This window comes from Equus quagga, chromosome 2, assembly GCF_021613505.1.
Source record: "Equus quagga isolate Etosha38 chromosome 2, UCLA_HA_Equagga_1.0, whole genome shotgun sequence".
Classification (NCBI taxonomy): domain Eukaryota; kingdom Metazoa; phylum Chordata; class Mammalia; order Perissodactyla; family Equidae; genus Equus; species Equus quagga.
The window spans coordinates 45,061,628-45,086,691 of record NC_060268.1 but is presented as its reverse complement, the minus strand read 5'-3'; the positions used below and the strand labels follow the sequence as shown (position 1 = coordinate 45,086,691).

The 25,064-nt window shown below is 42.6% G+C and overlaps 1 protein-coding gene across 1 annotated transcript in view; it reads left to right on the top strand.

Moving 5' to 3' along the window:
- Positions 1–25,064, top strand: part of SHC4 (SHC adaptor protein 4) — a 124,526-nt gene that overhangs the window by 14,173 nt on the left and 85,289 nt on the right. The window contains exon 2 of the mRNA XM_046654652.1: positions 21,945–22,015. Within this exon, the coding sequence (XP_046510608.1) occupies positions 21,945–22,015 (71 nt within the window). The remainder of the gene's footprint in view (positions 1–21,944; positions 22,016–25,064) is intronic.

Sequence of the window (25,064 nt, the reverse complement as noted above, 5' to 3'; positions counted from 1 at the left end):
AGAGTTTTATTGTGGTGTTGTGTGTTAACAATTAAGCAACTTGCTTTGTTGATATGTCTCACAATGCATTTCCAATTTTTGTCATCACGTAAATGCCTGGTTTCATGGTTGTAATCAATGAGCATCTCTTACATTCAACTTTTTTCCCCTACTGAACCCAGCAACAATATCTTGCCCTTGAAGAACAGACAGCAGTTAATGAATACTGTTGTGCTTACTCTCCAAACGGTTTTTGTTCAGGGAAAGTGATATATAGAGAGTGTCCCACGGTAAACAAGAAAATAAACACAGCTAGGAAGGCAGCCGCTGTCCTGACTGCCTTGCAGAATCCTATCCAAGACCCTGTTTTCAGAAGATGAGACTGAATCAGCAACTAGAAGGGTATCTCTGGGGGTGGAGGTTTAAATTTAGAAATTCATCTATGACCCTAAACCTTTCTCTTTATCAAGAAAACCAAAAACACGCGAGATTTGAGTTCCCCCCACCGTTGCCAACATTTTTACCAGCTTGAGACTAAGTGAAGACCCTCTGTTTTTTGTTTTTCTTAATAACAATCTGCTTTTTATAGGGTGGCCTTTGCATCTCCATAGCATTTTGTAAACATTAAACAAATAGACTAAGTTTGTTCCAAGGGCAGATGTAATGTGTTCTCAGTAGGTTTTGTTCGTCATTTGGAAAAAATACATATCTTTCTCAGATATCATTACATAATCTACTGGAAATATGCTCTAGAAAAAACCGAGTTGGTTTTGCATATCTATTTGCCGAAAACCAAGGTACTTTACTCAACAAAATGGATATATTTTGACTCTTATTTACCCAGTGCTTTTAGCAATGGCTCCCCAATCCTGGTGAATGAGATTGTTCTCTCACTTATGTTTTTTAAAAATGGAAGAATGAAGGAGGAAGAGCAATGAGGACTAACTTTTCTGAGCTGTTTTTGCTTCATCTAATTTTTCTTTATTGCATTTTTCTGAAATGTCAAAGATAAAACTCATTTTGGGGAAAATTCGAACAATGCAGAAGGTGAAAGATGATCGTCCCTTCTCTAGGGTAATTGGCAGCATCGGCAGTCTGTTTTGTGTTCTTTCAGACTTCTTCCTAAGCTTTGCACACTTCTATACACACACACAGACACACTTGTGGACACAGATGAAGACGGTGGCATGCATGCAGTTCTTCAACATGCGTTTTTCTCTCTGACTGCAGATTAGGGCACCCTCGTGTGTCAGTACTTGCTGATCCTCAGCGGCAGCACAGTGTCCTAGAGGAAGGGCCGTGCTTCTGGCCGTTCCTCTGTTGGTAGACAATTCCCTGACGTCACCTGACCCTGGGAGAAGGCCATCTCCTTCCCTGCACTGTTTCGGGTTGCTCTCTTCTGTCTCACAGCTGCTCTCCTCACCTGAACAAAGCTGCTTCCCCAAGCCCGACCCCCAGGAGGTGGATGTTCCCAGTACATGGGGATCCTGGTCCTCAGTCTGGAAACATGTTCTTCCACTTCTTGTGTAGCTGGAGATGCTGAGATCCGTCAAGACAGACCACTTCCTCAGGGAAAGTGAGAGAGCCTTAACTAAGATTAGCCACCCTGTGACAACTCACCCCAGGGTGTGGGTGCATGTCTGTAAGTGTGAGCGTGTATGTTGTTTCAGAAAGCAAAACCTATAGTTTTGGCTGATGTATTTCTATTAGAGAATAATGTATGCATTTTTGCCTGACGTTTGGTTCATTCTAGTATACAGCTAGCTTATTTAGGGCTAGAAAGGATGACATCTTTTCAGACTCTTGGTTTTTCTTTCATCATTCAACTTCAACTCAGCTTCTAAAAGTCAAAACTAGTCATATGTGATTACCCTTGAGCAGATGAGAGAAGGTATGGACTGTGGAGGGATATTCCTGGGCAGACAGAGTCCCCTTTCTCCTGCCCACTGCCTCCACTGGCTTTGCTGGAGAGCACAATGAGGCCTGGAGCTTCAGCCAGGGATGGAACCTGCCTGTGGGTTGGAGGAGAACCCTGACCAGAGGCTCATCTATTTTTATGTTGGCTTTCTTTTGGTTTCTGAAATGATGTTAAAGATACTTATTCTAGCTAAATGAAGAGATGTTTGGAAAGAGTTTTTGATTTGAAAATAAAGTATCTTGGAAGTACTGAAAGTTTGAAATAAACACCTAAACATTTCAGAGTACCTCTAACTGCATCTGTGCCCTCTCGACTTCCCAACATAGACATCATGACTAGACAGCGCATGGGGGCTAACACAGGCCTGTCTGCATGATGCTGAACTCTCAGGACCTCTCTATTATTTCAAGTATCTCTTCTCAATCTCTTCAAATACAGAGATGAGTTTAAAAAATATGTTAACTCATTTGAAGTAGCTATAAGCTGTTCGCTTAAAAACGAAGAAACGCTTATTCAACACCAGATCTTAAATTCTTTATCTTTTACGACAAGCAGTAATAAGTTGCAAAATTCTGTGAAAATAAAGGCTAAGACTGCAAGCACCATATCATTGTGCCTAGTCCAGCGATAGGAAGCTTTTGGGAAGGGAATGTTCAGAATGTATTGCACAGAGAGCAAGGAAGATGATCGGTGAGGAGGGGGAGAGAGCCAGGCAGCAAACCCAACATGAAATAAATCTCATGTGTGGTGAATTTCCAAATCTTCCCTTCATAAAAAGCAAGACTATGATTTCCTGACTAGGCTATCAGCTATGAAAAGAAGGAGGAAGAGGAGGAGGAGAAGAAAGGGGGAGGAGAGGGTGTAGAGGAAGAAGGAAGAGGAAGGAAGAGGTAGGACGTCAGCACTGCTGTGGGAGGCCCTTGGGTCCTGTCAAGGAGCGAGGATTGATCCTGGAGGCCTCCAGGAAGCATAATGTGCATACTCACGGGTAAGATATTTATTTATGATTTATACCCTGCTGACTTCCAGAAGGATTTTGAGGTGGCTCACCTGCTGGTGAGTTAATACTTCCTACACACACTGAGCAACTCTGAAAAAGTGAGAGGGCAGAAACTCTGTGAGTCATCACCCAACTGTTTAAGAGAGCTAAGAAGGGGCCTGTTTCTTCTGAATGAGGTGCCCACAGATGCTGGCAACACTCACCGGTAGGAATCCTAGTGCAGCCAAGCTCGTTTAGTTGACATCACTAGGAAATCTTGGATTTTTCAGCTAACTGAAGCTTTTCCTTTTAAAATATTTTACATAAAAATCTCTGTATAATGAAGACTACGTACTTCTTTCTCTTCAGAGATGCTTGATAACTGATTGAAAATAATTTTTTTTGAGAGGGAAATGCCAATTTTTTTTCTCTAGATCTATGCTTTATTTATTTATTTATTTTGGTGAGGAAGATTGGCCCTGAGCTAACATCTGTGCCCGTCTTCCTCTATTTTGGATGTGGGACGCCTCCACAGTATGGCTTGATGAGCGGTGTGTAGGTCCATACTTGGGATCTGAACCCACAAACCCTGGGCTGCCAGAGCAGAGTGTGCAAACTTAACCACTATGCCACCGGGCCAGCCCTGATCTATGCTTTATTTCTTCACAAGAGTTTTATTGAGATATAATTCACATACCATAAAATTCACCCTTTAAGTGTACAATTCAGTGGTTTTTCATATATTTTCAGAAGTTTGCAACCATAACCACCATCTAGCTTTGGAACATTTTCGTCACTCTGAAAAGAAGCCACATATCCGTTAGCAGTCACTCTCTGTCAACCCCCTCCAGCCCCTGGCAGCCACTAATCTACTTTCTGTCTCCGTGGATTTGCCTATTCTGGACATTTTGTGTAAATGGAATCATATGATATGTGATCCTTTGTGCCTGGCTTCTTTAACTTAGCATAATATTTCCACGATTAATCCAGGTTATGGCATGTATCAGCATTTCATTCCTTTTTATGGCCGAATGATATTCCATTGTATGGATATACCACATTTTGTTGATCCATTCATCAAGTGATGGACATTTGGACTACAGTGAGCATTCATGTATAATTTTTTTGCATGGATATGTGTTTTTGGCTTTCTTTGGTATATACCTGGGAGTGGATATGGATTAGAATGTAACCTCCTTTTTCTTCTGGTGGAAATGGAGCCTTCATTCTAACAGTCATTGTATTGCTCTGGGACCCAGGGCACACCCTCAATAGCTAATGAGTGTGATGGGTTAGCTTCCCCTGAACTCTGAGTCCCCAAATGGTTGAGCGTTTTGAGCTAGCCTGTCTCTACTTTTATAATTTTTCAGATTCTTTCAGCTCTCACTCTTTGCTTTTGACAGTGAACTTGTCTCTAGGAGAACCCATCGCTTGGATTTGGGCTTCTGAGCTTCTAAGAGGACAACCTGTTACAACTGTATCTAAATCAAGAGTAGATGGGTTCTGAATGAAGGTGTTGCCCTAAGAGAAAAGCACAAGCCTGAGCTTTTGTGTTAACTTAAGTTTTATGAGTCTCTCTGGGCACCTACTTCTGTATTCTCAGCTGTGTTTAGGACATTCAAAGTCATCAAATATGAGACTTTCAGTTAAAGTGTTATTGTATAAAGGCTCTGCTTTCAGATAATAAGGATTAAAATGTTGCTTTTGCTGGAATATAGGAAAAATCCATTTAAGAGTCACTGAACTGATTCTAGTCCAAAATCTAGAGCTCTCATCTGGTAGCAAGGGAGCCACAAAGGAGTCCTGACTCCTTGACTGCCATCTGCAGAGCACTGTAAGAGGCCTCTGTATCTCTTTGGATTAGGTTATCACAAAGCCTCAAATAACTGGAGTTTAGATAAGACAGAGGTTTTTTTGCTCTTGTGAAAGAAGTTTGTAGGTAAATAGGCCAGGACCGCATGGTGGTCCCACAGTCATCAATAACCCAGGTTTCTTCCATCTTTCTGTTTGCCTATCCTTAACACATGGCTTCCATCCTCGGGCTCACTCAAGATTGCAGCACCGCCTTGGGAGCATCCCACATCATGTCCATTTTCCAGGCAGCAGGAAGAGGAAGGGCAAGGACAAAAATGGTGCACTTCCTGACTGAGCTGGCTCCTTTTAAATAGGTTTCCTTGAAGTCCTACCCAATGACATGCTCCTTAGTCTCCTGGTTTCAACTTCAAGGGAAGTTGAGAAATGATAGTTTTTAAGCTGCGCACATTGGGGATACTGTTAGTAAGGAGGAAAGGAGGAAACAAAAAACGGGGGAAAAGATATAGGTAGGCAACCCAGAGTCTCTGCCTTGGCCTCCTAGGAGCTCATGGTTTAAGATGGAGGAGACAAAGCCAAGTCACCCCCACTGTTACACACAGAGCTGTGCAGAGCTTTACAATGGCCCATCCCTGAGCCACTTCCTAGTTTGTAGGCTTAGATTTTTGAAAAGGATGATTTTGGGTACTGGTTCAATAGTCCATCTCAGTTCTTCAGTGGAAGGATCAGAGGACTTTCTGGAGGATACAGGATTTCAAAAGAATGTTAAAGGAAATGATGCTATGAACAGAGACCCTCTTCACGTATGATGGGAATGGCTGGCCTAGAGGCATCTACATGGTGTCACGTATGCTTCTTGGTTCCCATTTGTGAACTCATGAATATCATTGGTCAGGGGTGGTCAGGGCAATAGTTGGAAGTTCAGAGTGTAGTGAGAGGCTGGAGAAGTAAAGAAGCTTCTTGATTTCCTTGGGAATCTCAAACCTGAACTAGAATCCTCATTATTTGCTATAACTGACTGACCTCTTCCTGCCCCTGGAATCTTACTTCACGTTCCTATCTTTCTGATTACTTATATCAAATTATATATCCTTGTAGAAAGTCTTTACTTAATGTAATAACGAATAGTACTAATAATCCACCTCGCACTAACATACTTTAAAGGACAATAGGATCTTCCTTGTACTTTTTTCTTTCTCTCCAGCTAAAAATGCTGAGGTTTTGTTTTAAGTGTATAAGCTATAATACAAGCAGATTGAATATGAGATTGTCTTTTATCTAAAGGTATTATTTGAGTTTGACTCACAAATCTGTGTTAGAATTTGTCGGGAACTTGATGTCTATGGTGTAGTGAACAGGTTAGCAAATTCCTATACTTGTTTAGAGATTTGTGATGTTGCCCAATGTTGTTCAAGTCCCTTAAGTGTTTTAAAAATAGGGGGGTTGGGGCATATAGTCTTTTCCAATGCAGAGATTTTATGAGTCTAGAGTTTTTTGTTTTGTTCTGTTTTGGTGAGGAAGATTGTCCCTGAGCTAATATCTGTTGCCAATCTTCCTCTTTTTGCTTGAGGAAGATTGTCCCTGGGCTAACCTCTGTGCCAATCTTCTTCTATTTTGTATTTGGGATGCCTCCACAGCATGGCTTGAAGAGTGGTGTGTAGGCGCATGCCTGGGATCCAAACCTGTGGTCCCTGGGTTGCCGAAGCAGAGTGCACGAAGTTAACCACTACACCACCGGGCCAGCCCCCTAGGGTTTTGGTTTTTGTTTTTAAATATTGACTAGTAGGTCCCTCCTTTCTAGCTCCAATCACGATGCTCCTGGGATTTAATTCTGTAGCAGCTCCACAGTTGCTGAAGCCATAGGATTGTACTGCTGTCCACCATGACAGCGTTTCCGCTTACACAGACTTAGGCTCAGTCCTGATTATTTGTAAGAATATTTAAGAATCCCCAAATGGTATCCAGACATATCAAAATGGCAAATGTTTCTTCCAACTTTGAAAACTATTTGATTTGGGCACTTAGATGATTCTGACTCATTATTAAAATAATTCATTTAAATCATATTTCATGGATAGTCACCACTTCTGCCTCCATGGGGACTGTGATCTCACCGTTCTCACCCTGTTCCTGTTATTGTCAACCTTTCTATCATACGAGTGTGTGCAAGTCTGTTCCATCCTTAAAATAACCTCCTCCCCATAGCTTATCTTTCCTCATTTGTTAAAATATAAATTTCTCAAAACAAAAATGAAAACAAAAGCACTGTGCTCACTGGTTTCTTTCATCGCTTCTATGTCACATTCCAAATCTCCTGTTCTCTGGCTCTTGATATTGGTCCATGAAAGCCAGCAGTCGCCAAATTCCAGTGGACAATTTCCAGCCCTGCAGCCTATTGGTCCTCTCCACTGTTCTGCATTCAGTTAACAATCTCTTCTGTTAAACTCTGTGTGCCCTTGATTTCCCCCATATCATACTCTTCCGTTTCTCCTTGTACGTTTCTGACTTTTATTTTGTGTCTTTAGTGGACTCTACTCTGCCTGCCCTTTAAATGCTAGGTGACATCAGATAAGACACTTAATTTTTATCCATGAAAAGTAGAGGGGTTGGATTGGATGATCTCTAAGGTCCCTGCCGGCTCTAGTTCCTTTTAGTCATATTATCAGGAGTTGGAATTCACTGATTTGAGCTACAGAAAACTCTTAAGTTTCATTTAAAAAGAAGTGTAATGAGAGATCGTTAACATTTGGGCTGCAGTTCTGCAAAGGCATCTTGTTGGCTGTTTCTTTTTCAGAGAAGTCATAAAAGCTGAAAACTCGTACGACATCATTCAGCAGTTTATCACCGTGTGGGAGACAGACTACTGTGAGTTAGCGTTTTGGCATAACAGAACAACTGAGCATTCATGGAGGACTTGACTGCTGTGACTTGGAGGGAGGGTGGTGTGAATGAGGTTCTTTGGCCACCATGGCCTCCAGCCGTGACCACACACTCAGCGTGGTTACAGTCCTAGACAGCTGGGAAGACTGAGACTACCACGGTACAGAGCCTCCTATTGGGGATGTCATGTTTGACTAAACATGGCAACCGATGACAAAAATGTTGGCCTTTTCCAATTGGCCTTTTTCAGTAACACTTAATTAAATGGTACCCATAGTTTTTAATAGTAATTTAGTTATATATACTGCTCTCCAAGATTTCCGATTACTCTCTGAGAGCGGGATTTAATTTGATAGGCGGGGCAGGAGCAGAAGTTTAAGGGTATTTGAATCTCTAAAAGGGGTGAGTATGGACACTGCTGGGTGAGGAAAAGGGAATAGAAGGAGAGTTTGATGGAGCTGCTAAAGTTTGTGTACCTCGTGGTAGCACTTTTGCAGTTGCTTTCGTTTGTGAGAGCCTAACCCTAACCCTCCAATAAGTGTTCAATTCAATCAAAAACTCTAGGTCCTGGGTACACAACAGTGAATCAGATTTGTGTGATTTTGGGGTGCAGGGTATAATTTATTTAATATTTTGTTGTGGAGCTCAGAACTGAGAAATAAGGTCATAAAACCCCAAAGATATAGCATTTTAAGTGGATTATGGGTTGGCAGGAGAGACCATACACACAACATCACTGTTAGATTAGATTAAGTTCCCAACTTAATTAGACAAGGATACAAAATATAATTGCTAGGTCATCTGCTAAGCCATTCTGCAAAGACGTTGCCTTGGCTACAGCAATAACCAAATTAAGGCCATAGCCAACAAAATGGTGGACATGTTAGACCATTGAGACAGTAGGCAGGGCCCTACACCTTTTCTTGAGCACATACTCAGAGCACCCTTGTTAGTCTTTCTGCCTGGGCCTGTCCCTCTGCTGCTCTGTATGGGATGCACAGCACTGCTGCCCCTTGGCTTCTCTGATTGGGAGCCTTGGAATACCAGATGGGCACCCAATGGAAGGTCTGGGAATTATATTAACTTGATCTGCACGGTGATAGTGCTGGCATTCTGCCTCACCTTTCAGAGCAAAGGACATCCAGCGACACTCTCCTGGGAAGTAGATTAACTTCTGTGAGTCACTGCTTTTCCATCTCATTTATGATTCATGACCTAGGCTATATTTTTAGCTTGTATTTATTTGGGCCTGAGAAGTGGGCTGGGTGGAAGTGTTGTTTGGAAACTTATGGAAGAATGAGGAGAAATTGGCATCACACTTAAGCCTAGGTGGCCTGAAATCTGGTTGTAATCATCAGGCATTCTTTAAACATTTATTGTGAGCCTACTGTGTGCCATGATCTGTGTTGGATTCTGAGGATGCAAGGTAAGTGGGACCCTGCTTCTGGTCCCCAAGAGCTCATTGAATTGTGCAGGCAAACAATTAAATAGACAACTAATATACTGCAGCCCCTGACTATACCCCAGTCATATCTCTGGACTTTAGTCATATTGAAGTATTGGGTGTTTGGGGAGCACCCTTATTCTTTCCCTACCTCTTGCACATGCTGTGCCCATTTCCTGGAAATTCTTCCCCCAACTTCTTCTTAGTTGCCCTTCATGACTCATGTCAGCATCCCTTCTTCTGAAAAATCTTCCCTGATCCCCTGAGGTTGGGTTGGAGCCCCTCTTACACACTCCCATAGCACCTCACATCTGGGTGTTTATCAGACTCTTATAAAGAGTGCTCTTGATTGGGGTCCCTTCACAGTAGTTGAGGTTTATTCTTCAGCTCCCCAAACCAGGAGGCAGGTGGAACTGAGGGGGATTGGGAAGAACAGCATTGGCATCCCAGAATAGTTACTGCCATTTGCTGAGCCTTTTTGTGTGCCAGTCACTGTGCTCAGCACCACGCATGTTTTGCCTTATTTGAGCCTCTTAATAACTCTGTGAAAAAGATGTTATTACCCCCATTTTATAGATGAGGAAGCCAAGGCCTTGAGATGTAGTTATTTGCCCAAGATCTCCCAGCTAGTACACAAAAGGCTGAGATTCCAACCCAGGCTTGCCTGACTCTCAAAGATGCTACTCCTAGACCCTATGGCAGATTCCTTCTCCCCTTTCATGGTTACTAGATCAGTCAGGATAGACGAGGTCATGCTGTGTTAATAAAGCCATCCCAGCATCTCAGTGGCTTAGACAAAAAGGTTTATTTCTTGCTTATGCCACGTGTCCACGGCAAATTGGCTGGGGCTGTGCTCTGTGTTGTTCTCCCTCAGGGACCTGGGGGGGCTCTGTCTCTGTGCTTCCCCAAGTGCAAGAGAAAGGAAATCTGCAAAATCACCCAAAGTGGTAGTCTGCTTGAATATCATTAACTAAATCAGGACCCGCACCCAACTTCAGAGGGGTGGGCGGAGTGCAAGCCTACATGCTAGGAAGGTGAAAAATTGCAAATATTTGTGGAACAGCAGTAATAAACTCCCCCATATACAAAGAAAGGAGTGCAGGAAGCAGATAAATGAAAACAAAAGAGAAGGATAAAATGTCCTGAGGAATGAAGGCCTTCCCATGAACAAGTGAGAGCTTGCCTTTTAACCACAGGTCTCTCTTAAACGGCTGTTGGGATCGGTTATTTGGATGTTCTTCCTGTAAGCAGCACTGTGAAGGCTTCTTCTCTTCAGGATGTACTCATGCTTTGACACAACTTGAGATTTCTCTGGGTCCATCAGGAGAGAGTAGTCAGTTGCTGTGATGAAAGCAGCTTAATTTGAGTAGGGCCAGTATTCCAAGTCTCATTTTCATCATGGGGAGCTAGCCCTGCCAGGTTAGAGACCTTATCCAAGAACAACAGAAAACAGCATTCCTGATCTGCTAGGATCATGCCTACACAGTGATAAAACTCTCTTAAAGGTTCTTGGGAGGCTGGGATCCAGTGCCCACAAAGGCCCTAGCTTAAAGCGATTGGTTGCAGCTTTTCAACCTCAACAACATTAAAACTGAATATAAGATACAAGGCCCCCAAGGAGTTTCTGCAAAGAGCACATTGAGAATATTTTGGTCAAGGAGAATTCACCTTTGTACGATGCAATTCTCGCTTTTTGAGAACACAAAGAGTGATCGATATGGTGTGGAACTGAGTGCAATACTTACTATCTTGGTGGATGCAACAATCATTCTTCAAATCACTATAAGTTATTATAGAATGTAAAAACATTTTCCACCTCCAGAGGGTGCCTGGCTTTACCACTCTTCTTTCTCTTCATGCAAAAAAAGAATTTTATACACACACACACACACACAAACACACACACACATATGTACATTAAGAGTTTGGGTGAGTGGGAGACATGTAAAATTATTCCTGGGGCAAGTTGTAGCCCTCCAAATGCTCTGGATGTGGTTTTGCCCCAGGGGTGACCTCTAGTCCAGTGACTATGTCTGTGCTCAGGTCTGTAGGCAGAGATGAAACCTCTCTCAGTTCAAAAAATCCCCCTGTGTAAGGGCTTTTCAATGGGAGTAGGACTATTGGTATGAGACACTGCATAGCTGCCTCGTGTGGTGCAGATGGTTGTCATACTTTCCTGCCCACAGACGACCAGTACTTTTTTTTCAGATGGATTGGAAGGTTCTTTGGACTCTTGAAGACAGCCCATATCCTGGTATATTAGAGTCACCAAAGGGCCAGCCACACAAAGGTCTGTCTTGTGTATCTGGGCTTCTGGCACTCAAGACGCTCTATTTGCAGGATCCTGGCTTGTTCACTGTCAAAGAGAAACTTTTCTTATGAATCAATTTAAAACTTCTCGCATGTAATTCTAAAATTCCCCAGGAGACTATACTTAGGATGTTATCAGTTCTGCTTGCCTTAGAGGGAGTAGGAATGGACTTTTTAAAAAGCAGGTGCTCTCTCCACCTGCTGCAGGCGAAGGAGTCTCCTTAGTGGGGAGAGAGCATGGAAGGCGAGGTTTGGGCCGGAGCGACAGTCTTCACTCCCTTCACAGCCTGCTTCGCTTGGGTAGGAACCCTGGAGAGGAAGCTCTTGCTTTTGGAAGAACAAGCAGAACACACAACTTACTTTTAGAAAATTCCATCTTTGTAAGACTTAAGGATTCAGAGGGTTGAAATTCTCTGGTTGCCAAGACCCCGAGTGTGAATGAATGAGCAAATCCAGATTTTCAGGCTTTTGAACCTGGAACAGGGTAGATGTTGGGATTTTTAAGAACATCTTCAATTCAATCAACCCAGGTTTATTCTGAGGAGCTACTGTGTGCCAGGCAGTATTCTAGGTGCTGGAGATAGAGCAGTCCTTCCTGGCTCTCTGCCACTAACCTTCCAGTGGGGTAGAGACAACAAGCAAACAGATACATAATACTGTCGGCAGTAAGTGCTCTGAAGAAAAACAAATACAGGAGGACAGAGAGTGGTGGAGAGAAGGAAGTGTCAACTGCCCTGTGCTCTTGGATGGGAAGTTTCAAAGGGGCTAGAACATCACTCTAAGAAAAGTCAGTGTTTGCCAAGACCACGTGTGTCTCCCTCTTTGTCTCACTGAGCTCCCTCTAAACTTACTCCTCGATACTGCTCCCCATTCCCCAGGTGGGGTCCCTTGTCCCCATGTCTACCAGCTGGGCTTTCATTAGACTGGTGCTGCACTAAAAGGAGAAGGGTTTTTCATTCCCTTCTCACATGAGGCACATCCCAATGCAAACCTGGCACTAGGAGGGCTTTGACCAGCTTAACTTCAGGATTCTTTTAACTGGCAATATACCTCTTTAAGAAGGAACACATTACAGATGGTCCAGTTAGGATGCAGGTTATTTTGAGACTTCCTGAGCATCATTTCTTGGCTACTTCATTCAAATAAATCATTTATTGCCCTGTAAGAGGTGCTGGGGATAATGATGACTAAGACTCACTCCCTGCCCTTGAGAAGCCCACGGTCCAGCGGCGGGCGTAGCCATTGAAATAGATAAATTGCAGCACCACTGGATCAGTGCAACCTTGAGGGGGGTGACCAAGATGCTCTGGGAGCCCAAAGGAAGAGCAATGACCTCTGCCTCAAGGATGCTGAAGATGATTTCAAACAACTGTAATGATTTCCGATGCCTCAGTCACTTATTCATTATTCATCCATTTACACTTATTTCCTGAATAGTTTATATCAGGGTCACACACTGCCTGCAGATGTTGTTTGTTTGGTCTGTTATTGTTGCTTGGTAATAGCCATATTGAGATATAATTCACATACTCTACAATTCACCTGTATTAAGCGTACAATTAGGTGGCTTTCAGTATATGCACAGAGTTGTGAAACCATCACCAATATTAGAACATCTTTATCAATCCCAAAAGCAACCTTGTATCCGTTAGCAGTCATCCCACATCCCCCTAAACCTTCTAGTCCTTTCTAACTCTATAGATTTGTCTATTCTGGACATTTCATATAAATGAAATCATACAATATTTGGCCTTTTGTGACCGCCTTCTTTCACTTATAATAACATTTTTGGGTTCATCCATGTTGTAGCACATATCAGTAATTCACTCTTTTTTATTACCAAATACTATTCCATTTCTTGATATACCACTTTGTATTGATCCATTCATCAGTTGATGGATATTTGGGTTGTTTCTACTTTTTGACTATTATGAACAATGCTGTTATAAACATTTGTGTGCAAGTTTTTGTGTGGACGTATGCTTTCAGTTTTCATGGGTATATATCTAGTAGTGGAATTGTTGGTTTATATGGTAATCCTAAATTTAACTTTTTGAGAAGCTGCCAAGCTGTTTTCTCTAGTGGCTACACACCATTTTACATTTCCATCAGCAATGTATGAAGGTTCCAGTTTCTCCACATCTTTGCTAACTTGCTACTTTCAGTTTGTTTAAGTGATAGCCATCTCAGAGGTTGCAAAGTGGTATCTCGTGGTTTTGGCATGTGATTCTCTAATGATGAATGATATCGAGTAGTTTTTCATGTGCTTATTGAACATTTGTATCCCTTCTTTGGAGAAATGTCTATTCAGATTATTTGTCCAATTTAAGGTTGAGTTATTTGTCTTTTTATTATTGAGTCATAAGAGTTCTTTATATGTTCTAGATGGAAGTCCCTTATAAGATATATCATTTGCAAATATTTTCTCCCCTTCTGTGGATAATCTTTTCATTTTCTTGATGGTGTCCCTTGAAGCACAAAAGTATTTAATTTTTATGAAGTCAAATTTATCTATTTTTTCTTTGGTTGCTTGGGCTTTTGGTGTCATATCCAAAGTCCTGACAAGTTGTGCCTGCTTTCTTTTAAGAGTTTTAGCATTTTAACTCTTACATTTGGTTTTTGGATTCATTTTGAGTTTATTTTTGCTTATGGTATGAGGTAGGGGTCCAATTTCATTCTTTTTTATGTGATACATTCTTTTGTATGTGATTTCATTCTTTTGATATATAGTTGCTCAAGCACCATTTGTTGAAAAGATTGTCTTTTCCCCCATTGAATTATTTTGGCACCCTTGTCAAAAACCAATTGACAGTAAATGTGAGGGTTTATTTCTGAACTGTCAATTCTATTCCATTAATCTATGTGTCTTTCCTTATGCCAGTATCATACCTGTTTTGATTCGTGGCTGGGAATTAAGTTTTAAAATTGGGACATGTGTGTCCTCCAACTTTGTTCTTTTTCAAGATTGTGTTGGCCATTCTGGGTCTCTTGAATTTCCATGTAAGTTTTCAGATCAGCTTGTCAATTTCTGCAAAGAAGCCATCTGGGATTTTGATAGGAACTGAGTTGAATTGGTAGATCAGTTTTGGGACTATTGCTATCTTAACATAAAGTCTTCTGATCCATGAACATAGCATTCCTTTCCATTTATTTTGATCTTCTTGAATTTCTTTCAACAATATTTAGTAATTTTCAAAGTATAAATTTTGCATTTATTTTGTTAAGTTTATTCATAAATATTTTATTCTTTTTGATTCTATTGTAAGTTGAATTGTTTTCTTAATTTCATTTTTGGATTGTTCATTGTGACCTGTTGATTTTAAAATTTAGGAAAATTCATAAGTAAAGTCTTATTTCTGACCTCTCTTGAAAAATCAGATTTGGCTTCCCAAATGGCAACAAGGGGCTTGAGTGTGTAGTTTTGGTTTCATCTTTCTTGTAGGCCATGTGGTTCCAGGTTTACCTCCATCTGGCTACTTTCTTTCTGGATCAATTCACTGATTAATATCTTAATTATTAAGCATTGAGTTTTTGACTATATGATTATTCTTTGGGAAATCTAAGCTAGATGAGATTCAGTTTGAAAGAAGGATTAATATTATCTAAGTCTTTAATATGATTACTTATATACACATCCTATCCTTTCTCAAAAGTTATTCAAGCCATATCTTACTCATTCATCTCAGGAATGTTGGTGAGCTAGGTTCTACACTGAGGATGCAAAGAAGAAACAGACACCATTCCTGCTCTAAAAGAGATACAGACACACTGACAAAAAGAATACCATACGGGCAATTTAGAGTTTTATGAAAGGTCTGCTGGGTATCCATACAGTGTAAGGGGAAAGGGAGCAGTCAAGTCTGCCAATAAGAAAAGGGAAGAAAAGGAGAGGCTTCATAGAAATGACTTTCGCATGATGATAATTGGGGTCCTTGTCCACTAAGCTAAGAAAGTTGGATATTTTGCTAAGGACTGTCATTTTCTCGAAAGTGTAATTCTTGGACTACCTGTAGAGGAATCACGTGAGTGCTTGTTAAAATGCAGTTTCCTAGACCTGCTGAAGCAGAATCTCTCAGATCCTTTACAAAGGAATATCCTTTGTAAAATATGCCTTTTAAGTTTCCCTGGTGATTCTAAAGTTCTCTAAAGTTTGAGCAGCTCTGCTTTAAGGATGGGGGCCCTGTAAGGGTTTTAAGTGGGATTGAGGTGGGATAGGATGGAGTGAAATCATGCCAGATCTGTGTTTCAGTAAGGTGCCAGCTGCACTGGGAAAGGCAGATTCAGAGGGTGGGACACCAGAGACTGTCTTAGGGAGGGTTATGTTCTAAATTCAGCACCAGGGTGAAACTCAGGTGCAGTAAAGGATACTCTGGGCAATCCCCGAAATCTCCAACACCTGTGCACCTGAAGTGTCAAGGGTCAGAATCAATGGTTTGTATTTCTGTTTACATTTACAGAGAAGTCTCCTTTCCTGGGGCAGTTGAGGTCAAAGTCTAGTTTGAGGGGTAGGGCTGGGGGCTGAGGGGCAGAACAAAGGGACTGATGTCTTGCTTTCTGCCAGCCAAACGGATATAGTTGAATTCATGTACACTGAACATGCATATAATGTGAGTCCGCTCTATCACGATTAAGAGACTAGGTGTGCCTAAACTAGGAGGGTAAAAGTTGGTGCACGGTGCAGGGTTGAGGGGAGAAGACACGGCAGGTATGAGAGATGATATGGAGATAGAATTGATGGAGCTTGGCCCCTGATTGGATGAGGGATTTGAAAGAAAGGGAAGAGTTGAGTTTTCTGGTTTATGTTACTAGGTAGAAGGTGACACTATTGGTTGAGATCAGATATCTAAGTAGAGGGATAATTTGGATATATTGAATTTGAGATGCAAGTGGAATGTATACATGGTAGAGATCAATTTTATTGGATTGGGGTAAAACTTGGGAATCAGAATTTTTTAAGCTTCCCTGGAGATTCTAATATGCAGTCGGGGTTGAGAACCAATGGTGAGAGGAGAAGGGACATTGGTTAAAGAAAAGACGGCGGGGGTGGGGGGGAAGGCGGGCGGGGGAAAGGACCAGCAAAGGGGACTGAGAAGGAATACTCAGAGGCAAAAGATGAGGAACCGGAGAATAAGCTCAAGAAAAACAAGAAAGGAGAGAGGTTCAGGGGAAAGAAAAGAGGGTGGCTAGAGGTCAGCAATGACAGATGCCATAGACAGGTGAACCGGAGAGCAGACACGGTTCACTGGAGTGAACTACAAGGAGGTAGTTGGTTTGCTCAGGCAGTTTCAGTAGAGTCTCGAGGCCAGAAACTACTGTTGTGAGTTGAAGCAAGAGTGCAAAGTAAGGAAGTAGAGACAATGGCTTAAAAGTTATGAAGAGAATGTCCTCCCCCACCCTCCTTTTTCTTTTTCAAATGGCGAAGACCAGAAGTTATTTAAAGGTGGCAGAAAAATCCTGCAGTGTCCTCAGACCACGTTGGTGGCCTCTACTGTTGTTGAATATTTATTACATGAAGGTCAGACCCTTGTCATAGCATACTTGATTATATGCTGTTCTTCAGTGTTCTGATTGTCTCAAAGTGTCATTCTTCCCTGTCTTATCAAGTGCGGGGCCTACGCCTTAGACCTTCTCTTGAACAATGTTCCTCCACACTCCTGGCACGGGGTGGGCACATTCTAACAAAGGGAATGTGCCATTGAAAAAAAGAGATTTAACTCTACCTAGTAATCAATAAACTCTGGTTCCTAGATGTTAAGTGGCAGCTTTACTTAATTATTTAACTCTAAAATAATGCTACCTACTTATTTTTTAAAACATAAGCAATACAAAATTTTAAAGTAAAAAGTAAAAGTCTGCCTCTCTCCCATTTCCAGAGGTAACCACTGTTAACAGTTTCTTATGTAGCCTTCAGATATTTTTTCTGAGGATATAAGAATATATATCCTTTTTCTTTAGGTAATATTCTTGAAGTAATCATTCTGTAAAAGAGTCAGGATGAGAACTTCCCATAAGCTAGCTATCATTCTTTTTCTCTGAAAACCCAAGTAATTTCTTTTCTGGAATGCAAAGCCCAAGATACACATGGCCATGAATAGGCTGTTCACCTCTCCTTGGGAGCAAGTGGTTGAAGCTTAGACAGAACAAAAATATTGTTACTGCCTTAGGGCATGAAGGGAGAGCATGAGCTGGGAGTTAGGTGAGCGTCTGTTAGGTGATGGATGGGAAGGTTGTCTGAGCGCTGCTGAGCTCCACCACTCTCTCACCACCCCTGTACACCTCTAATAAAGGTCTTCAGTGTCCTCTCCTCCTTACAGGGTCAGGAATTAGGGAGTGTCTCTTGTCTCATGTGCCACCTCCTGCAGTGCCCACAAGACCTTGGATTCATGCCTGCTCTTACCATGTGGGCCCCAGGCTCATCACCTTCTTACCCACCTGGGTAAACCAAATGAAGGGTCCGTGGGAGCTAGCTGGATGACCCCTTCTCTTTTTGCTTTTCCTGTTATACAAGGCTTACACACAGGCTCCCAGGAACGGACTGTGGGCTCTGGAGTAAGCTCTGATTCAGTCTCACTGGATAAATGAAATTGAGCCAGGCACTTCTCTTTAATAGGCCTTAATTTCCTCGACTATTAGATGGAATTAACAACAATGACTAACCTCATGGAAAGAAAAGGTAAATCATCTCTTTTTCTGTTGTCCTATCCTTCTGGGGCTGGGTTTCTCAGGAACAGAGACCATGTCTTATGCGGATCTGCATTTAATAAATGAATGAGAGGTATTGTCATCCCCAGTTTATACCTAAACTAACAAACTAAACCTCTCCTCCCTTGGGCCTCGACATTCAGCCACTGTCCGCTTATGCAGTCATCAGGTACCTAAACAAAGAAGCGGGCAGATTATTTTCACGCACTGCTTTCTCCCCGCTTCTGCACAGCAATGGTTTCTGAGTGACTGTGTGGGTCAATGGGAAGACCAACTCCATCTGGGCTTTGGGGTAACTGTGGCAAAAATCAGGCATTGATGCCCTCCCTTTACTTTGCTCACGTGGCTTCCTCCACCCATGTCCACGGTGGAAGGAGAAATGTACTCGTGATCACCTCAGGCCATGACTCACGTTTCTTCAGAGCCTTCAGTTTTTCACAGGGAGGCTGGCAGAAGGTGTCGCCTGTGCCGTTGCTGACAGACAAGTGTGGGAAGCAAAACAGAGGTTCCAGTGAAGGGAAGGGGATCCGAAGCAATGCCTGGGCCTGCCTTAGAAGGAAGGAGATGAAGTGGTTATCGCCATGAAGTGTGATTAAGAACAAAACCTTGCAAGATTCCCTCTCTGCCTGTCCTCCCCTCCTCCTCTCCACTAAAACCCCTCTCCTCACCGATAACCAACATCCTACCCTTGGTGATTCACTTTACTTGGCTGAGAACTGCCCCTACTTTGTCCCTCTCTCTCACTAATAAGCCTTGGAGGTCTCCATCCCAGTTGACCCTCTTTGCCTCTTTTCCCCTCCTGTTCAGATATGCAGCCTGCCCTCCTCTCCTGTTCAAGTCCCACCATCAACTTCGTCATTCGTGGCTCTCCCATTCCCGCCCTAGAACATCTGAGGAGTATAGCACATTCTCCCCACCTTCCTCTCCCACTTCACTACAACCCCCTCTGTTTATGTTGTTGGTTGCCAATCTCTCAGATGGGACAATAACAAAAATAGCCAACCTGGAGGAAAGAACAAAGAAATCCAGAAACCTTTCAAAGCTGTCATCCTGGCCTCTAGTTCCTGCATCTCCTTCTGAGTTGTTAGCTCTCCTGTACTCCTCTCATCTCCCTGGATAGACAGACCTGGCAAACCTTCACCTCCATCAGTCTCTTTTCCCTCCCTCTGCACATTTTAAAGATACTGTTGGAGTTGAACAATAGAAGCTTTATTCATTCTTTGAACCAGCATTTACTGAGGACCTACCGTGGCCCAGGCACTGTCCCAGGTGTTGGGAAGACAGTGGTGATCATGGTTCTTACTCTTCTGGTTCTTACAGCCAAGGAAATGAAGACTTGTAATAAAGAAGCAAATTAGCAAGTAAACCTGATAATCAGTCACTGGCATGAAGCTGACAAATGGGGGCTGTGATGAAGGGTGACAGGAGGGGGCCTCTGAGGCAGCAACATTTGAATTAAAACCTGAAGGATGAGGAGTCAGTCCTTCAGAGTAATGGGGAAAGAGGAACAGCAAGTGCAAAGACCCTGTGTTTGGAAAGAGTAGGGTGTAGAAGAATGGAGTTAGGAAGAGTCGAGGAATAGAAAGAAGGCCAATGTAGCAGCAAAGTGCATGGGAGAGAGTGACACAGACAGGATCAAGGGGGTAAGCAGGGCCAGAAAACACAGGGTCTAGGGATTTATAGTAACACATTTGTTCTAACTATAAATGTCAGGGGTTGTAAGCAACGGAGGGACGTGGTCCGATATTCATTCTTGAAAAATCTGGCAGAGGATGAAAATGTAGGAGCTTGGCGACGTTTTCAAAAAGTGTGCCCTGATAGGCTGTCTGGCTTCGTCTAAATCGATGATTTACAGCTGAAGGGAAAGACGAAACCCACCTCCGCACCGACAGGGCCTCCTGGGGGAATTGGAGGTGTAGCCCCAACCTGTCCACGAACCTGTGTGGGTTGTCCATTCTTTCCAGGTTGAGGGTGCAGGAAACAGAGACACTGAAATGCAGGAAAAGCCAGAGCAGCCAATGAGGATATGGACCCATCTTTTCAATCCACCTTGACATGGACCCTTGGAATCTCCTTTCATGACAATTCTGAGATGGGCTTTCTCTCCTACCTCCTAGATCTAGCTTTCTTTTCTTCTCCTAATAAGTCTTATTGTTTATTGAACAGAAATCTCTAGACTTCACTTACTTCCCTGTGGTATTCAAGCCTTGGGAAATTAAGTGTGATTGGGACAGAAAAAAACATTCAAAAGTTTTCTTCTGTCAATCCTAGAGACCCCAAGGGGAGTGTGATGAACAGAAATCTGGCTGTGAATTACCAGGTGATTGTCTTGGCCAGTGCGCTCTCCCCAACACTGGGTTCTAGGCAACACTTGGCGGACCGACCTGGTCTTAGGATGCTGCGTCTACAGAATTTGCGCAGAAATACTATAAGAAGTGTCTTGGGAGGCACCCCCAGGCTCCTGCCATCTTCCCACGGCACTTTTGCCATTTCCAAGCAGAGGGAGGCTGGAAGACTTCCAAAGGAAAGCTAAACAGGAAGCATATAATTTCCAAGGGGCAGACGGATCACTTTCAATCAGACTGCTTGGCTCTCATAACATTTCCGAGCTCATTCTCAGAGAAACACTCTCTCTTGTCAGCTAAGGCTCTGCTAAGAGGATTTACTCCCACGGCCTCACCTGGCAAAGCTACACAGAAGACCACTAAGTCTGCATCCCTGGGCTTAATTCCTCTCCACAATTCCAGAATCTAATTTTCAACTGCCAGCTTGTTATTTCCTGGATACCCCACCAGCATCTTTCAGTCAATGGGTCCCAAAACAACTCATCCTCTTCGCTCTCCTGGCTTTCCTGTTTCTGTTAATGGAATCGCTGTTCCCTCTGCTACCCTGGCTGGAAACGTCTGAATCATCGTTGACTCATCCTTTTCTTATTCTCTAGATCAAATCAACTGCCGAATCGTGTAGTATCTATTTCCACGATGTCACTTGGATCTGTCCCCTCCTTCCTATTGCCGCCATCCCTCCTCAGTGTGGGCTGCCCTTACATCCCTCTCGACAGGAGCATCCTCACTTATTCCCTCACTATTAGCCCACCTTCAGACTGCTGCTGACTTAAGACTCCTCGTGCACAGATCAACACGTCATTATCTTAGCAGCAGCCTGACATGGCTCAACGGTTGTCACATTAAATAAAAACCGTCTTTTAGCTTTATAAATCACAATTCCTTTTTCAATACTCCATGTTCAAATAAATTTATTCATTCCTGGTGTAGGATATGACTTTTTTTCCCTTTCTTAAACCCCTCTCATAAGTGATCTTGCCAAAAATAAGATCTTATGTTACTAAATCCTGTATTAAATGTATTTATATGCTTGTTTTATCGCCTTAGAAGATTCGACATTCTTATATTATCTGTCTTACACTTATTTTTGCTTGCTCTAATATTTGGGCACATTTAAGTACCGTGTGCTGCTCGAAGAGCTTTACCTGTGTGAAACAATTTAACTCTTACAACAATTCCAATTGTATTCCCATTTTACCAGTGACAAAACTGAGATGCAGAGAAGTTGAGTAACTTGCTGAGGTATTAAAACTAATAAATGGCTGTGAGCCAGGATTCGGATTCACACAGTCTGGCCCCAGCGCCCATGCTTTTAACCATTGAGCTCACATTTGTCTTTGCTACTTGCATTTCTGATCTCGTAGTTTGGATTTAGCTGATGTTTTATAACTGAGCTGAAGCTTCAGGCGTTAAGTCCACTACTGGTCAGAAATATCAATGGTAGGCTAAGTGTGCCAATGTGACTAGATATCAGGAGCTGATTTAAGGTGTTTCCCAGGAAATCACTCTGAAGCTAAGAGACCTCTCTGTGCTATTTTTTTCCCTACTTTTCCTTTTTCTTTTTTTTTATTCCAGTACATGGGCTGTATTGAAGTGCTGCAATCAATGAGGTCACTGGATTTTGGAATGAGAACCCAAGTTACCAGGTAAGAGAACAAAAGGGAACAGGCTTTGAGGACTATAGTCTAAAGTCACAATAGTTTCTCCCCTCAGGAATTTCACGCAAGCCTTCAAAGTCGCCATGGGTTTTTATTCATATGGCTGGAGGGTAAAACATAGCTCAGTGACCTTGGATGAGTGGCTTTATCTCATTATGTGAGAGATTTCCCAGTTGTGTGGTGGAGCATCTGCATTCCATATAAGAGCTGATAAGATGATGCAGTCATAGAAACAGCTTGCTGCCCAGGTACCAAAAGTCTTTGAAATTACACCTAGAAATAAGACATTACAGAATATGAGATCTGTTGAAGAAGTAGCTGAAAATAAGACAGGGAAGAACTTTCCACATCAGAAATCTCAAGCTCCCCCCATTTATGACATCCCTGACGTGAGAGCCTGCTTACTCCTTGCCTGGGTCTCCTTCCTCCACATACAGCACGCTGGATGGAAGAGTTGAACCAGGGGAAGCCTTACCCAGGCAGCTTAGGGGAAGAACCAGAATCATTATTACACAGAGCACAAGTCAGAAGCAGAAACACAGGGCATGGTTCATTAAGGCCAAGTTCAAAGCAAGAATGGAAAGAGGAATAATTGAGTGCTGAGACTGGTAACTGGGACAATTGTGACGGGAAGGGGATGAGGCGAGAGGACTGCATTGATATGAGTTAGTCAGACTGAAGACTTGGGCATCTGTTGTATGTAGTGCCAGTGTTTGCCTCAGAGGCCAGCTGGAGTGCCTGTCTGCATCCGTGGTTGCGAGCCTCCTGTGTGTTTAAGAAGATAACTTCCCACTGCTCATGCTGTGGAATTCTAGGCCTAGGAAAAGTGTCCTGTTGGTTCAAAAGGTTTGGGAAAAGAAATCATATCACTCTTTAGGAGAATCACAGTATAGAGTAGTGTATATTAAAGATTCGGAGAAGTCCTGTGCTACAGTTTAAAAAACTCTAACATGAGGCCGACCCCGTGGCCAAGTAGTTGAGTTCATGCGCTCTGCTTCAGTGGCCCAGAGTTTTGCCAGTTTGGATCCTGGGCGCGGATGTGGCACCGCTCATCAGGACATGTTGGGGTGGCGTCCCACGTGCCACAACTAGAAGGACCCACAACAACAACAAAAATTATGCAACTGTGTGCTGGGGGGATTTATAGGGGGGAAGCAGAAAGAAAAAAGAAAAAAAGAAGATTGGTAACGGTTGTTAGCTCAGGTGCCAATCTTCAAAAAAAAAAAAACACTCTAACTTTATCTCAAGATTTTTCAAACTTCTTCGGCCTGGAATCCTTTTTTCATGTAACATAAACAAACGTCCTGTGTATCTCTAGGGTTCCATGAAATGCACTTTAGGAAATGCTCTCTTGGATTCTCGATGATACGTTGAAATCCGTCTTTCCAAACTTCTCACCCATCCTCAGTCTACCCTCTGGAGTCAAACAGCTGAAATCGCATTCTGGTTGTTTTGTCCTCTGGGCAGCCCCCTCAGTCTCTGGCACATGGAAGAGGCTCAACGGATGTTTATTGAATAAACGCATGGTTCCACCTGACTACGTTCCAGGATATGGAGCCAGCCACGTTTATTCTCGCCTTTCAGTTTTATCTTCCACATTCTCAGTCCCTTCAACTCTCCTTCGAGTGAATGGTTTCTATACTACTCCTTGTTTGTTAGCCCTACTGTGGACACACCTCAGGCTTCATTTCATCCTGATGGTCCTTAATCTGGAGAAAGCCCTTCCTCCAATCCTGAGCAGGTTACAGATGGGAGGGAGAGGGCTACTGCCCCAGGTGCCTGGAACCGGGGCACAGGACAAAGGGTGCCCCTGTCCTTACCTGAGGGTGACTGATTTTCTGTTCATTCATCCATTTGTTCATTGACTTCTTCTCTTTCGCTCAAATATTTATGGAGTGACAATGAAGTGCCTGAGACTGTTCAAGAATTAAGGACACAGAAGCCTTTGACCTCGTGGAACTTATGTTCTAGCTGGGGAAACAGACGATGGCAAGGAAACAAATTAATATACAATGTACTTTCAGGTAGTAATAAGTGCCTTTGCTATAATAATAAAGCTGGGTAAGAGGATAGAGATGTAAGGGGTGGGCTTTAAATTTTATTTTATTTTCTAGTTATAAAAATGCTGTATGTTACTTAGAACCTTTGGAAAATACAGAAGAATATGAAAAATAAAATCACTCCTCTCACATAGTAATAATGTCTACTGACATTTTGTCTTTTGGAATATCTTTCTGGTCTTTTTTTCCATACATGAGCTTACAGTGATTTTAATAGAAAATCTGAAAAATATTTGATAGTATTTCTCCCATCTTGAGCATTTTCCTGCTGCAAAATATTCTAAAGCATTTTTATTGTGGTAAAATATGCATAACATGAAATTTACCATTTTGACTATTTTATTTTATTTTATTTTTTTGAGGAAGATTAGCCCTGAGCTAACACCTGCCACCAATGCTCCTCTTTTTGCTGTGGAAGACTGGTCCTGAGCTAACATCCATGCCCATCTTCCCTACTTTATATGTGGGACGCCTGCCACATATAAGCATGGCTTGCCAAGTAGTGTCATATCCGCACTCGGGATCTGAACCGAGGAACCCTGGGCCGCCAAAGTGGAACGTGGGAACTTAACCACTGCGCCACTGGGCTGGCCCCCATTTTGACTATTTTAAAGTGCACAGTTCAGGAGCATTAAGTACATTTACATTGCTGTGCAAGCATCACCACCATCCATCTCCAGAACTTTTTATCTTCCCAATTGAAACTCTGTGCTCATTAAACAATAACTCCCCATTCCCCCTCCCTCAGCCCCTGGCAACCACCATTCTACTTTCTGTCTATGATTTTGACTCCTCTAGGTACCTCATATAAGTGGAATCATACAATATTTGTCCTTTTGTGACTGGTTTATTTCACTTAGCATCATGTCCTCCAGGTTTATCACTAGGCCAAACATTGTGAACATTTTGAAAGCTTTTGATGTGTATTGCTAGATTGTTCTGCAGAAGAACTGTGCTAGTTGATACTCCTCCCTCCC